Source organism: Trametes versicolor, assembly GCF_000271585.1.
Source record: "Trametes versicolor FP-101664 SS1 unplaced genomic scaffold TRAVEscaffold_5, whole genome shotgun sequence".
NCBI classification, from domain to species: domain Eukaryota; kingdom Fungi; phylum Basidiomycota; class Agaricomycetes; order Polyporales; family Polyporaceae; genus Trametes; species Trametes versicolor.
Window position 1 is genome coordinate 371,262 of NW_007360325.1, and position 14,933 is coordinate 386,194.

General features: G+C 62.0%; 5 protein-coding genes across 5 annotated transcripts; 3 read left to right on the plus strand and 2 right to left on the minus strand.

The window, feature by feature from the left end:
* Positions 1-93: 93 nt before the first annotated feature.
* TRAVEDRAFT_121440 (carbon-nitrogen hydrolase) lies at positions 94-2,235 on the minus strand (the record flags this gene model as incomplete). The annotated part of the gene is made up of 7 exons (XM_008039449.1): positions 94-236; positions 294-390; positions 433-698; positions 998-1,288; positions 1,986-2,038; positions 2,103-2,152; positions 2,203-2,235. 7 exons carry the CDS (start codon positions 2,233-2,235, stop codon positions 94-96), a joined length of 933 nt encoding a protein of 310 aa, XP_008037640.1.
* Positions 2,236-2,965: 730 nt separating this feature from the next.
* On the plus strand, positions 2,966-4,697 carry TRAVEDRAFT_46471 (uncharacterized protein; the record flags this gene model as incomplete). The annotated part of the gene is made up of 2 exons (XM_008039143.1): positions 2,966-3,597; positions 3,647-4,697. 2 exons carry the CDS (start codon positions 2,966-2,968, stop codon positions 4,695-4,697), a joined length of 1,683 nt encoding a protein of 560 aa, XP_008037334.1.
* Positions 4,698-6,299: 1,602 nt separating this feature from the next.
* Positions 6,300-6,843, plus strand: TRAVEDRAFT_58128 (uncharacterized protein). Its single transcript, XM_008039346.1, has one exon. It carries the CDS (start codon positions 6,319-6,321, stop codon positions 6,679-6,681), a length of 363 nt encoding a protein of 120 aa, XP_008037537.1. The 5' UTR covers positions 6,300-6,318; the 3' UTR covers positions 6,682-6,843.
* A 501-nt stretch (positions 6,844-7,344) lies between these two features.
* Positions 7,345-11,646, plus strand: TRAVEDRAFT_71338 (Rad4-domain-containing protein; the record flags this gene model as incomplete). Its single annotated transcript, XM_008039450.1, has 10 exons — positions 7,345-7,612; positions 7,677-7,806; positions 7,872-8,679; positions 8,733-9,094; positions 9,151-9,681; positions 9,747-9,828; positions 9,945-10,000; positions 10,068-10,154; positions 10,294-10,479; positions 10,735-11,646. Exons 1-10 carry the CDS (start codon positions 7,368-7,370, stop codon positions 11,644-11,646), a joined length of 3,399 nt encoding a protein of 1,132 aa, XP_008037641.1. The 5' UTR covers positions 7,345-7,367.
* Positions 11,647-11,858: 212 nt separating this feature from the next.
* TRAVEDRAFT_121115 (tRNA methyltransferase complex GCD14 subunit) lies at positions 11,859-14,685 on the minus strand (the record flags this gene model as incomplete). Its single annotated transcript, XM_008039451.1, has 7 exons — positions 11,859-12,436; positions 12,506-12,596; positions 12,664-12,722; positions 12,781-12,878; positions 13,467-13,569; positions 14,237-14,507; positions 14,632-14,685. 7 exons carry the CDS (start codon positions 14,683-14,685, stop codon positions 11,859-11,861), a joined length of 1,254 nt encoding a protein of 417 aa, XP_008037642.1.
* Positions 14,686-14,933: the final 248 nt, after the last annotated feature.

The window sequence follows — 14,933 nt, forward strand, 5'->3', positions numbered from 1 at the left end:
GGAACGTCCAATGCCTTCTTAGCGATTCGAGCATGGCCTGATCAGGAACACCTCCGACGAGGTGGCAGGTGGCATTTATAGCGCCGGTCGTCTTCACCCGCCCGCCGAACCTGGCGTCTTCGGATATGTCCAGACTACTGCTGCTTCCTGCTGCCGTCCCAGGGCACGAACAAGCCGCGGCCGCCCGCTATTGCGCGACATACTGAACAGGGAGGACGAGCCTGCGAACGTGACCCCTGCAGATTCTGTCAGTGTTTGCGTCTGCGATGACATCAAGCTTTGGGGAAACGTACCGTTCTCAGTCCCAGTCCGATTGCAGATGACCACCAGGAGTTCTTCGCTAGGCTGTCTGCCTGGCTCCTCCCCTGTGCTATTCGAGTCGTCGGAGTCCTGGTCTTCTTCGTCCGAATCGGGCCAACCCTCTGCAACAACCTTCCCCCACAGCGGTCTCAAGCGCAACGCCCAGTAGTTGATCGTCCGCCAGTCCTTCTCCTCCTCCGGCGCCTCCTTCGAGTCAAGCCACGCATTCAGCAGCACAAGCACGCGCGTGCGCTGCGCGACGCAGTACTCCGCGATCTCGTACGGGCCCGTGTCGAGCCCGGCCCACTCGGCGGGCGGCTGCACGTTGAGGTCCATGCAGATCCCCAGCGAGAGCGTCGTGAGCGGCGGCGGGAGGTGGTACGTCACGAAGCCGGTGCCTAGGAATGGATTAGCGTTGTGTTAGGGGGGAGGATGGGAATGCCGAGGATTAGTTTCTAGGGTCGTCGGCCCGCTGTTCGCAGAATAGGCAATGATAGAAACCGGATCGTATCGTCTGCCCTGTATGTTTTCCTGAACAGGTGCAGGCGCAGGATCGTCGACGGGCTGTGGCATCTCACGCCTTCACGCCATCATGGCGTATGTGGCCTTCTCGCCCGGCTTCCGTGGCAGCCAATAGACTGCCCTTCAACCTTGTTTCCGCGGAACACGACGGAACGCTGACAGTGGTGCAACTTACCTGGTTTCGCCCATGTCATGTCCGTATCGTACAGGTTCGTCTTGCGGTATTCGCCAACGAATTTTCCGTCCGGACCGTAGAGCGCGGCTGCATTCGCGCCGACGCGCTTGATCGCCCGTCCGTCCGAGAGCTCCGCATGCTCGACTTCATGAGGGGGCAGTCGCTCCGGGTATCCCGCGACGACATGACAATGCAGCCGGGCGGCGAGTTCCGCGCAGAAGCGCGATGTGGGCCCCGTGCGCGGCTCCTCCAAGTAGGGGGAAATGGCGTCTGCGTCAGGGAAGACGTATCCTGTTGGAAAGCAGTCAGCTGGCAAAGTCCGAGTTCAGACATTCGGGAAGGGGGTCGGGACAAAGCTAGGGCCGTGCGGAGTTGTTCGTAGCGGGTTCACATCCAGAAGAGTGGAGATATCGTTCTTCTTGGAGAGGTCAGTATGTACACGGGCTTTCGTAAACGCGTGGAGCTGCTTCAAAGCCCGCGAGTCCGCCGCCGGGTCGATGCGAGGGCGTACAATTTGTGCGTTCCGATACAGCACACCTCATGTGGGAGGTTGCGCGGAGCGTGGCTACCGTGAAACGCTTATTAGCATGGCAAACGTTGTTCTGTTTTCTTTGTTTACTGAAAGGGTCAATTTGATAGAGGTGATGCCAGATGCCTGAGGGCCTGAAGCAAAACTTTCCTGAAGGATCACTGAATTTAGGTAAAGGTCTTCGGCGGGCGCAAGCGCAGCGAGCTCCAACGAAAACGCCATGTATACATGCTGGGATGCAAGGGATATTGGAGCAGGTTGCGCTTGCGCCATAAAGAATGACATGCTAACGTATGTCTGTACAGCTATGAGACTCGAGAGAGGGCTTAGCATCGATGCCCGAAACTTATCTCTGTCCATCGGAGGGACGTGCAAAGTCTCCTGAATACCGGTGCTGTCGATGTCTATACCCAATCTGCCACCCTTTACAGAGCATTTGCTGATACGATGGTGGCGTACCTGTGAATATCATCTCTGGCAGACAGACGAGGTCGACCGTATTTGGTCTAAGTCTACGGAGCATGCGCACACGTTTGTCTGTTTCAGCGCGGCAAGGAGCGATGCAGTGGAACATACTGTTCGCATAGCGACTGAGCCCTGCGGATATTGTCCTGTACTTGTCCGATCTGTGGTCGCGGATCGATACAGGGATGCGCAGAGCAGTAGATGGAAGTACCTTGGGCGTAAACTGGATTACTGCGATGCGCATGGAAGCGCGCCGAAGAGTAGAGTAGGATCGGTAGAGTGCACGAACGAGGTTGAGCCCCGTGGTGTGTTGTTTGTATTGGCTGTACCTGGACGGGGTAAAGGTGTCGAAGGCGGGGTAAGAACAGTTGTCGTCATTCCATTAACGGAACGGCCTGGGCGTCTCTGCGGCGGGAGAGCGCGGGGTCCAATCGGAGCGCGCGCATGAGAGGGGAATGTGAGACTCCGCCAGGCTCCGCTTGCCGGGAGATCGATGTTTCCACGGCCGACGATGCAGCTGATTAGAGGCGCGGGCGTCTGCGAGGTCCGTCCAGTCGACGGAGAGGGTCCTCCTCCTCGTCCTGCTCGCTCTCCACACTCGCCACCCGGTCTCTGTTCCCACCCTCGAGGTTTGTCCGCCCTGCCCCGCCCGCCCACCCCCTTCTTCCGGGGAACCGCTCGCGCTGATCGCTGTTCGCCCGGTCGCCGCTGGTACACAACATTGCCCTCTGCGTAGAGGTAAGCATTTGTCATAGCCTCCATGCCGACACAGCAGATGTGTGCTAAACTAGCTCCCCTCTGATGACTGCGCCCGACAGATTCAGACAGCCGTGTAAAGCCTCCATCTGCACGACCCTACGCTCCCCCGTCCGGCTCGCTCAGGGACTCCTCCACGTAGCCGCCGCTGATCATCTCGATTCTCTCGTCTTCTGGCCCGCTCCTCCTCCTAAAGTGCCCGCGAGCCTTCTCCGAGCATGGGCAACACATCCTCTAACCCCAACGCCGCCAACTCTCGCCTCGATTCCCCCTCTCGCAACACCCACTCCCCCATCCGCGGTGGTAGCCCAAATCCCTCCCACACTTCCCACCGGGTTCACCGCTCCCTGCGTCACAAGAAAAGATCCCTCGAGTTGCCCGATCTGGCGTCCCTCACTCTCACTCCTGCGTCCTCCTCCCCCGCTTCCGTCTCCCCACACACAGGCAACAGGCGACCCCGCGCGTCTTCGCCGATCCCCATCCCTTCTGCTGCCAATCCCCCTCCGCAGACATTCAGGCCGCAGAACAACCTCCCCTCGGCCGCGCGTATTGACCGCATGAGAGATGGCCACTCGCGGTACAAGTCATCCCTTAGCGCGTTCAATTCCACCCGCTCTTTCCAGTCGGTGGTGCCGGAGTCTCCCCCACGGAGTGATATACCCCTGAGACCCGAGTTCGTGCCGGAGGTGGTTCACAGCACCATTCCGCTCGCACTCGTGAAGGCGGAGGAAGACTTGCACAAACCCGAGCCGGTGAAGATCAAGATTGTCTGGAAGCAGAGCGGGAGGAAAGTGTACCTCATTCGGGCAGGAGACAACAACTGGCAAAGCAAACAAACCATGGAATTTGAGTGAGTTCTCATCCAGTTGTCCCACACTGTGTCGCTCAACGCAAGGTAGTCCACAAACGGAGTCATTCTATACCTTTGTCAACCTACTCCCCGGCACACATCACTTCAAATTCATCGTCGATGACCAGATTCGACTGACGAATGACTATCCCCGTGCCGTCGACGATCGGGATGGTACCCTTGCCAATTATGTCGCCGTTACGGCCCCGTCAGGGACAGGTTCTCCCAACCAGGCGGCATCCGTGTCTCCAGTCACAACGACCCATCCCTCCAACCCAAATCACCAGAACTCCTTCTGGAGCGATTCGAGTACGACAGCCGGCGGAACAGCAGGAAAGGGAAAGGAGGCGGAATGGACAACGGTTATCCCCCTCGAACTCGTCGCGGCTGCCGCAGAGGAGGAAGCGTACCTGGCACGAGCCGACTCACCAACATCGTCCGCGAGCGGTATCCCCGCGCCAAACATTCCACCGGCACCCGTCCTGCCGCGGCACCTTGACAAACTCATCCTCAACGTGCGCCCCGTTATGGCTGGGCCTGCGCTCGGCGGTGCGCCGTCGACGAGCAGTGAACGAGACAAGCGGCGCAGCGGGCGCGAGAAGGAGCGGTCGCGACGCGAACGGGACCGGGCTCGCGATGGAGACAGTCGCACTCGTCCCGCGAATCTCGGCATGACTTCCGCGGAACTGCAAGCTGCCGCGTTGGAGGAGAGCGCAGGACGCGCGAACGGTGCTCCGCCGCCGTTGAACCTTCCTGTAACGACTGCCTCAGGCACGGACCTCACGGCGGCACTCCTTCCGCTCCAGGCGTCGGGCCCACCCACACCTCCGGCGACCCAGACAAAACCGTGGGACGGCCCAGGGGTGTCGGACGATGCAAGTGTGCTGCCCGTGCCGTCGCACGTTGTGCTGCATCACTTGAGCACAAGCGCGATTCGGAACGGGGTCCTCGCCGTGGCGAACACGACACGTTACAGGAAGAAGGTGAGCACGCTGTCGCCGACTCCGCCTTGGTCGCGGACGTCGTTTGATATAGAACGGGTTCTAACTGCTATGCGCCTCGAGCAGTACATTACGACGATTTACTACAAGCCGACATGACGCTTCTTGCACACACCGCCGCTCCCCCTCCCTAGGCCACTACATGCTGCTGCTTCCGCCCCGGCTCGCCCCGATCCCGCATGCTCTTCATCTATACACAGTCTGTCACTCCTTTCGGCCGCCTACTTAGACCAGCGTGTTCGCGCGCTGCCTCCATCCCGCCCTGACATCTCCGTGCACATCTTGAGTTCACGTCCGTCGCACACATTGCTCCTTGGTTCATAGAGAGGGGCTGCTGCCCCGTGCGCCGCCTTTATGTTGTCCTGTTATCCCATTGTCCCCGCATATGTTCCTTGGCCGTCCGGTGAAGGTCTCCCCCGCTCAGGTCAGTGCGACTTCACAAACCCTGATAACTCAGCGGCTGATCTGGTCCTTTTCCCAGTGGCTTATGCGCGAAAACTATGTACGACACCGAACCCCCAACCCCCCATGCCTTGCGCACCACCCACAACCTCAAGCCACGAGCGCGCAGCCGCGGAGGACACGCGTCTGCCACGAGTAACGAAGAAGCCGAAGCACCCAATGAACTGTATCCGTACATCCCCCCACATACCCCTGTCCTCGGCACTTCACTTCTCAACACCCCCATTCACCTGCCTCCTGCTTCACCGCCCGCGTCCGCTACTGCATCTGGATATCGATATCGACTGCTCGGATCTGTCTGTCCCTGTTTGTGCGCCGTATCATCATAGAGCTTTCGCGTCCATCCGTTCGCGTCCGTCCACTTCGCCGCCTGTCAGCCTGTCTCGGTCTTCCACTTGGTGCGGTGAGCTGTAGTCACGGTCGCGGTTGGACGACGGGGGAGCGGATGGCTTGCCCGGTCCGTCTGGCACGCCGGTATCTACCTCCATCTGGGTTTCTTGAGATGTCACGCCATGCTGTATCGATCCTTCATTTCGTGGGTTCCATTGCTACACTGAGCCCCTCTATTGCCGTTTCTCAAGCTAAGACCTCGCCCGCTCCTTTGCACCTGGCGTAGTTCTGGGGCCTGCGGTCATATGCACCTACACGAGTGAATGGCTGCTGATCGTGATTTACGGAAGGTATCGCGGCGATACCCCTCATGGGTTTCAAGGCTCACTATATACGGGTACTCCTGCGCACTTCCCCGTTGTCAGACTCCATCCGCCAGGTCCCCGTCGGCGTGAGTGGTGAGAGTCATCATCGCGGTAACGTAAAAGCTGGCGCCTCGCTGGGCATGGCTAACCGGTTTCCTGACAGGACATGATTTTGGAGTGACAGGTGCGGGTCTCGCTTGTGCCCTAAACTTCAATCTAGCTAGCTCACCCTGCCCCGCAGCTCGTGCGCAAGCACCTTAAGAAACGGCCATGGCCTGAGATGCGCTCGGGAACACCCCCAGGCCCAGGGCACCATGGACTACGCGCACGCACGCCCAGACCTCAGCTGGGTCCCGCACCCCGTCCACCAACCTCCACCACCTTCGGCGTACCTCCGCATCGTGGTCGTAGAGGCGACGTCCGCGCGCCACCCAAAACCAGGCAGCTCGCGCACCGCGCTGTACATCGTCCCCCTCCTGCCGCCCGCCCCGCTGCAGGTCGGGCAGTACGTCCACCTGCACCTCCTGTGCTCGACGACCCCGGACGGCGGCGCGCCGCCGAACATGGACAGGGCGGTCGCGGTGCCGCTGCCCGTCGCGGGGCGGCTGGAGGGCGAGCGGATGCAGTGGGAAGGGGAGATGGAGTTCGTGCTCAAGAACGAGATCGTGGACGCGGGCGTGCGGAGGGCGTTCATCCGCATCCGACATGTGCCGGATGTTTCGGCGCGCGCGGGGCTCGCGGGCGCGCTGGAGAAGAAGCTGCAGCAGCTCGAGGTGCTGCGACGGTGTGAGTCGATGGAGGGGGAGTCGAGTCGACGGGCAGAGTCCTACTCACCTTCACCGACTCCGGAATTGGAGTATGATGCAGATCCTGTGCCAGTTCGCCCTGCCTTTACATATTGGAATGCGCCAGCTACGTACGCCTGATAATGACACATGAACAATTTGTGGGTTGTCTGTATATCGACTTACTTGGAATTCATGTACGATCATACTTTACCGGTACCGGTTACCTCTCCTCGAACACCTTCCACTATTTAAGAACCCCTCACGATGTTTATATACGCTCTTACATGAGTACTGTGCCCCTCCTGATCGAACGCCTTCAAGAACCCCTCACGATCGCCTCGTAGTTCGCCTCTTAGACAACGAAATACATCTCACTCACTTGCTCAACTCGCCCATATCAAGGCGCTTAAAGTAGGGTGACTCATTTACGCGTGACAGATAGCACGGGACTCTGGTCACGTCGCGTTGGCTGAATCAGCGACGCGGCTCCCGCGACTCCAAGCTGGCCCGCGTCGCTGCGTCACTTTCGGGTCCGAGTCTACGAGCGGCGGGTCCGTCACTGTCGTCGGTCGAACTCCTCTCTTCCTCTCTCACATCGTCGTCCCTAAGACTGCCATCTCCTAAGGGCCACCAAGTTGTCGCCGACTGTACAGAGCCTAATAACACTGTAACGACTTACAGCAAGAGCAAGGCATCAACAACTCGATTTGCGGGACATACGACTGGTACCACAACCCGCAAGACCGCAACGAGACCTCGCGTTTATCTTGTGCGCGAAAAACTGTGCTACTCACCCAACGAGAACCGCCTGTCGTTGCAAAGCTATGGACACGCCTGAGAACAGTTCAATGCTGGGGCAAGAGAGCGACTCAGAGGACGATTTCGACTGGGAAGAAGTCGAAGTCGCAGCGCCCGCACTCCCGCTGGACCTTGCACAGCTGCAGGCCGAGACGGCCGCGGGTCTGAAAGAGTACTATGGGGATGTGCACGAGCCTGAGGCGGGCCCGTCGGAGAAGCCTAACATTGAGATCACTATCCAGACGAAGGGCAAGCGCAAGGGCGACAAGGGGTGCGTGTTTTTCGCGCTTGCGGACCAAGCTGTCGTATGCCGAGCTGAACGGTATGGTCCTTAGGAAGAACGAGAGGGCTGTCCAACTGGCGGCAGAGAGACTTATCCGCCTCGACTGCCACAAGGTTCACACCGTTGCGCTCCTCATGAACGCGAAAGTGCGCAATCACTGGCTCAACGACCCTCTTCTTCAGGTATACCTCTCCTCTCGGCCCTCGTTCTCCGTTGTGTCCATGCTCACCTCAACTTACTCTTACAGGCCCGTCTCATGTCCCTGACGCCTTTAGCGCTGCAGAACACGTTTGCAACAATCCACAAATCGCGCATTCCGGAGCCCGCACAGCGCGGTCGCCTCTTCGAGTCCGCGATCACGCGCCTCGCCGACTGGTGGGCGAGCACCTTTGATATCGTCCCGGAAGGCCACATCCGCTCCCGCACATTCGAAGCGGTGCAGAAGACGATCCGGCTCGAGGCGCCTGCCCCGCCCGACCCGAAGGGCAAAGGCAAAGCACGCGCCGTGGAAGAAGACGAAGACGAGGACGACGAAGTGCGGTATGGCATCGACGGGGAGAAGATGCGGAGCGTGAAGAGTCTGATGAAGCATGCGCTCATGCGGCGCGGGTCGCGCGACACGAGCGCGCAGCTGTTCACCGCGCTGTGTCGTGCGCTGGGCATCCCTGCGCGGCTGGTGGTCAGTTTGCAGAGCGTGCCATGGCAGGCGGGCGTCGGCAAGCCGAAACCGCCTACGAAGAAGACGACGAAGGCGAAAGAAGCGAATGGGGATGCCAAGGGGACAGGAAAGGCAGCAGCGGAGGCTCTTGCAGAAGACGACGAGGACGATGATATGGAGGACGTGAGTATACCGGGATCCTCCGCAGTCAGCACACCGAGGGGGCGCACGCCGTTCCCAGGAGGCGGGCAGCGTCTTGACGGGAGCAGCCCCGCGACCAGTGGCCAGGATAAGGGCAAGAAGAAGGCCCCTCCCGTCATCCGACTACGAAAGAGCAAGGGTAAAGGACAAACATGGGGTTCGGCTGCGACGCCTGAGGCCAGCCGACCGCGACCAAGTGGGTGACATGTCCCATCCCATGTCATACTGCGCCTCATGCATGCTGAGCAGGAGAGCGCACTCCCGATCCGACGACCACCGCGCCGGTCTTCTGGACCGAGGTGTTCTCGCGCGCCGACGCGCGATGGCTGCCCGTCGACCCCGTACGCGTGATCGTGAACCGGCGCAAGGCATTTGACCCGACGCCAAATCCGGCTGCGCCCAATGTGAAACCGGACAAACGCCGGCCTGTGCGGGTGGAAAATCGCATGGTGTATGTGCTCGCATTCGAAGAGGATGGGTATGCGCGGGACGTCACGCCGCGGTATGCACGCGAGTATGGCGCGAAAGTCGCAAAAGTGCAGCAGGGAGGCAAGGGTCGCCGGGAGTGGTGGGAGCGCATCTTGCGGATGGTGAAGAGGCCATATCGACTGGTGTGTATATGCTGCGTTATACAGGCGTCTGGACAACTAACCTAGCATTCGTATAGCAACGTGACGACCTTGAAGACGAGGAGCTGCAACTCAATCAAATTACGGAGGCTATGCCAACCTCCATGGCAGGCTTTAAAGACCATCCACTATATGTGCTTGAGCGACACCTCAAGCGCGACGAGGTCGTCGAGCCGCCCACGGAGCTGGGCAAATTCCGCGGGGAGTCTGTCTTCCCCCGTGCGAACGTGCTCTCACTCAAGACCGCGGAGAACTGGATGCGCCAGGGCCGGAAGGTGCGCGAGGGCGCACAGCCCCTCAAGTGGGTCAAGCAGCGCGCCGTCACCGTCAACAAGAAGCGCGCCATAGAACTAGCGCTTGCGGACCAACGCGAACGCACTGCTTCCGCGGCGAGCGCGAGTGCAAAGCGGCTTGAGGCGGGAGAAGGCGACGGGGAGGACATCGAGCTCTCCTGGGACGCAGGGGGCGGTCCTGGCCCCGGCGAAGGCTTCGCGAGTGAGGAAGGCGCGATGCAGGGCCTGTACGCGGAGCACCAGACGGAGCTGTACAGGCCCGATCCGGTTGTCGACGTGAGTTTTCACTTAGCCTCTTGGCTTGACGTGCATATGACGAAACGCTGACTCTGCGGGTGCAGGGCAAGGTGCCAAAGAACGACTTTGGGAACATCGATTTATATGTGCCAACGATGCTTCCCGCCGGCGCGGTTCATGTGCCCTGTGAGTCCATGGTCTCCTATTGCTTCTCCCCTTCTCTGTCCCCCAAGTCATCAATCGGTGCTGGAGATGTATGACAGGTACTGATGGCTATTCTTTCCGCTACGTGTGTTTTTCAGATAAGGGCACCGCGAAGCTGGCCCGTCAGCTCAAGTTGGACTACGCAGAAGCAGTGGTATGTGTTGAGCCTATACTACTCCGCCCCGATCCCTGTCATACCTAACGCCCCAATTGTGCCGCAGACAGGGTTCGAGTTCAAGAAGCGTCGCGCCTTCCCCGTCATCACAGGTGTCGTCGTCGCCGCGGAGAACGAGAGCGCGCTCCTCGAGGTGCGTGTCTGCCCCGGCCCGCCCTGCGCGCCTTCCCTTCTCCCTCTGCCCCCCCCCTCCGACCCGGCCTCCACTTCCCCGATGAATGGCCCCGTTCTCCCGGGCCCGATGACGTGCGCTGACGGCACCCTGTTCACAGGCGTATTGGGAAGCGGAGCAGGACGCAGAAGCGAAGCGGCGCGCAAAGCGACAGGAGCAGGTGCTCCGGCGGTGGACGAAGCTCGTGCAGGGCCTCCGCATCCGCCAGCGGCTCATCGCACAGTACGCCGACCGCGCCCCGGGGCCCGACGACGCTGCAAACACGCACGACGCACCCCCTCAGGAGGTACGTCTCTTTCTCTCTCGCTTTCTCTCGCTGTCAATCTGCGCCCGCGCCATCCCCGCCCGCCCGATGGTGTTCCCTGGGGAAGCCGCGTGCCAGCCGCGAACCTTCTGTGTACGACGTGGCGGCGTGTCGCCCTGATCGTCATTCAGTCCACCTTCCCCTTCCTTTACGCATCGTGGCCAGCCTCGCCTGCGCCACCGTCACTGCCTGAATCGCTTGCTGAGCGCTGATCACGCATCCATCTGCACTTTGTAGGAACACCCGCCCGCTGCAGCAGGCGGCTTCCTGACGGGGGTCGACGACGTCGTGCAGCCGTACACGCTCCCCCGCGCGCGCCAGATCGTCGAGCACGCTGGGATGAGCCGGTCCGCGCTCGGCGAGCTCAGGACGGCCGAGGTCGCCGACGACGATGACGGTGGTGGCGCGGACGCAGAGGCTCGCGGACGCGCGCAGCAGGGCCGGGAAGACGACCTGCTGCTTCTGCGGGGCGATAAGCTGCAGGCGATCGACGCCAACGGGGACGACGAGGACGAGGACGTGGACATGGAAGACGTCGCGCTTGTCGACGTCGCGGCCCCCCAGCTGTACGGCGCGCCCAGGACGATGCAGGAGCTCGCCGACGAGGCGGCGCGGCGGAAGAGCGTCACGGACGACGCGACGCGCGCCGTCGAGGACCTCACGCTCGCTGGCCCTGCATCGGCGCCGGAGACCGCTCCCGAACAGAAGGCCATTGCACCTGGCAGGCGCACGCGTGGCTCGAAGGCAGCGGGCGCTGCGTCCCAGAGCGGCACGTCTGCCCCGGGCCCTGCTGCTGGGCCCAGTAGCGCAGGAGGCAGGGGACAGGGACGGGGACGAGGACGAGGCAAGGCTCCGGCGAGGCGAGCTCCGCGGGGCGCCCGGACGCGGAAGCGGAAGCGGGCGGACGTCGAAGACTCCGAGGGCGAGGAAGAGCCCGAGCATGATGAAGAAGGCGGTGGGGGGGCTTCTGAGGAGATGCAGCCAACGCCATCCCCTACGAAGAGGGCAGCACGGGTGCGGGCCCGCCCGCCTCCGCCGCCGGTGCCGCCCTCTACACGGGTCCTGCGCACGCGTGCGGGGAAGAGTGCGGGGAAGGTGCAGGAGGAGCGGGAGGCGGAGGACGCGTACCGGCGCGCGGTTGCAGAGTAGCGTCTGGCAGACAGCGCATCACCGGGAGCTCGAGAAGGCACATCATTACTATGCATATGGCAGTCCTATAATACACGTCCGGCGCCCGGACCCACCGTATAATCTTATGCTACACTTGTGTCCTGCACAACGTCGTCGGGCTGGCTTGGACTCGCGTCTGCCATTTTGGTCTCCTGAAAATTGTGCAAATGGCCGTCAGTGTCCTGTCTTGATTAACGCATGCCACAGTGTGGGTCCGTAACAGTACACACCTGCGCCTCTGTTGCCGCTATCGCAGATCCTTCGGGCTTTCCCGACGCCGCGACGGGCAGGAGCACCGCGAAGGTGAGGTACGAGGTGTGCCCTCGTACGTCCGGGAACGCTTTCGACAGCGTGATTTTTCGTGGTTCTGCGGTCTCCACTTCGAGGGATGCTGCGTCGTGCACTGCTTGCGCCGCTGGTGTACTCGCCGCCGGAGGAGCAGGCGCCGCGTGCATCTCCGCAAGAGCCTCCGCCTCGTCTCGCGCCTGGTCCTCCGGCGAGACGAGCTCGTCCCCTCCCGCCTCCGTGGCCTCGCCGCCCGTGCGCGCACGTTTTCCCTCCTGGCCCTCTTCGTCTGCGTCCTCGTCCGCCTTCCGCTTCGCAGCGCGCCGCTCGATCCCGAGGCGTGCATTCGCGATCTGGCGAAGGCGCTTTTCCTCGCGGCGCGCATCCGCTACCTGCAGGCGCGCGCTGACCGAGCCCACCTTTTCGAGCGGCGGCGGCGCCTCGACCATATGGGGACGGAGGAGCGTCTCGTACATCGTGATTTCTGTCGGGGGCCGGCGTATCAGCATCCAAAAAAACTCAAGGGAGCGGGCAGAGGGTGAATGGAACATACCGGTGAATCCTGCGTCGTTCAGCGCCGACACGGTGCGGAGAACCTGCTCTATACACGGGCTGAAGCAGCATATCCGCGTCGCGCGATCTTTCTGCGGCGGGCAGCGCGTTAATTTGCGGGTTTCGGGGCGCCGGGGAAGGCGGGGGAGAAACACGTACCCGGAGCGCTTTCTTCGCGTGCTCGATGGCGTCCCATGGCGCGGGGAGGTCGAGGAACACTGCGCCAGGTTAATCTCGTCAATATTTGGCCGGGGGAACGGGGAGAAGTGCACGTACCTGCGTCGACGGTGTCTTCGACCGTAAAGCCGTCCTTGCACACGTTCCGGTGCGTGAGCGTCACGATGTCGTCCATTCCATGCCGCGTGAACTCCTCCCTACCGCCCACGCCCGCACCGTCAGTACCTAGGTACCACAAAACCACCGAACCGCACCCGTCCGATCTCAAGCCACAGAACGCAACGCAGACCGCACGCATCGCAAGGAACACACGGGCCCGCGATCTAGCAGGCGCACAGACGCGCCCCATCGCGCCCGCGCACAAAGCCCCGCCCCGACTCGCCCAAGGCACGGCTGGCACAGCACCGTGCCTCCCGCTAATTGCGCCGAGATGCTAGATCCGTGCGCACCTGCCGCAATCTCACACGCGATGCGCACGGCCATCTTCGTCTCGCGTCTCGTGGCTCGTGGCTCGTGCCCCGGCCTCCGCAGCCACCGGCGTCATGCAGAGATCCAGCGCGGAATCGCCGCTGGGGCGCGAACTTACGTGTTGGGATGCGGGAGAATCGCGTGCGGCGCGCGCGTGGCGGCACGCTCGGGACCATGGATGGACAGCGACGGCATGCGGGCTGGGGCGCGAGCGGCGACGGGCGGGCTGGCGTGAGGATCCCACTGGTCGCGCTACGCTCGTCGCCGCCCGCTGCTCGCTCACCGAAATAGAATACAAGGCTACAGGGCGCGCTCACCTTGCCTTGGCTGCACGCGTCTCGTGGAACTCGTACGACCAGAGGTGGCCACGAGGACCGATGGTGCGCGCGACGGAGTGCGAGAACGAGCCCGAGCCGGTACCTGCGAACGCGAAGCTAGGTCAGCATCAATTTCGGTAGTAGAGGGCGAGGAGAAGAGATAAGTTGGACGAATAAGAGGCGCCAATCGCGCAAAGGAGGGTAGTGCATCCAGTCGAGAGAAGGATGGGGAAGGAGGGGGCACCTGATTGGCACTGGGCGGCGGGAGGCGAGCGGGCGGCGGATCGGGCGATGACCAACGCGCTTCCGCCGCGGTGGACGAGCGGGATCGGGCAAACGAACCGCCGCCCGCGAGAGGCTATCGGACGTCGCCTGCGCTCTGGAAGCAGCGGCGCCCGATGCGGACAGAAGTCGCCCGCCCATTATAGGGCACCCTCACCCCGGAGCGGCGTGTGCAGGGCGGGTGCCGCGCTGCGGGATCCGTTGAACGCGGAGCGCATGCAAGCAGCGGCGGTGGGAGCAATGTGCCCCGCTTTGGGGATCTCTGCCCGCGTTTGCGCTGGCAGGGCCGCGTGTGGGGGCGGGGGGCGACGATCCGACCGTCGCAGCAGAATAGAGGGCCTGGCGGGCACGGATCACTGTCCATGCAGGGCGTGCATCGGCGGGACAGAGGCAGCAAGCAAAGCTTGAATGGATCTGCACGCCACGTTTGGAAAGAAAAGGTGGGAGGCGAAGAGGGGTGACTGAAGGTGTCGAAAAAAGATACACACCTGCTTCGATGACCTTGCTCCCAGGCCGGATATCAAGCCACGCGGTGACATATGCAATATCTGCGAGGTAGAGAATTTGCGTCCGGTGGGGCAGAGCGAGGGTCCAGAGCTCTGGGGTCGGCCGGAGTAGGTGGATGAAGCCCTTGCCGTTGCGAGAGCGCACTTTGGAGCCGTACGGGATGCCGACGAGCTCGTCGTGACGGTAGTAGCCGTACTTTGAGTTGAGCTCTCCTCCGGGGGTGATCACGAGCGGTTGGATGAGATCTCTCGTCTGATATGCGAGCGAGCACGGCAAGAAAAGAGCGAAAGAGACGGACAGGCGCAGATTTATTGGGGGTGTGGGCGGGGGAAGACGTAAGATGGAAGACTGAGCGGGTGTGAGCGGGCAGGCGCACCATCCAAGCGATGACCACGTCTCCGGCCGCTATCTCGCGCGCGGTGGACCACATGTTGGCGGTGAGAGAGGAGAGCTGGGAGGGTGACGGCAGCGCACGAAGGGGGACGGGGCGGGAGGGACGAGAGCCCACGCGCGATAGACCGGTGGGGAAGAGATCTTGCCCAATATGGATCTCGCGTACGCTGCGAGGGTGGGAAGATTGAGGTGCGCCCCGGGATCTGAGGGAGACGCTGGGTCCGAGTCCGTGGCGCCGGGTCGTCCGGTGGCTCTCGCGACAGGCTCAGTGCGAGCAGCAGTCAG

Excerpts from the sequence above, each read along its gene's own strand:
- TRAVEDRAFT_58128 (XM_008039346.1), top strand. The coding sequence starts at position 6,319 with ATGGACAGGGCGGTCGCGGTGCCGCTGCCCGTCGCGGGGCGGCTGGAG.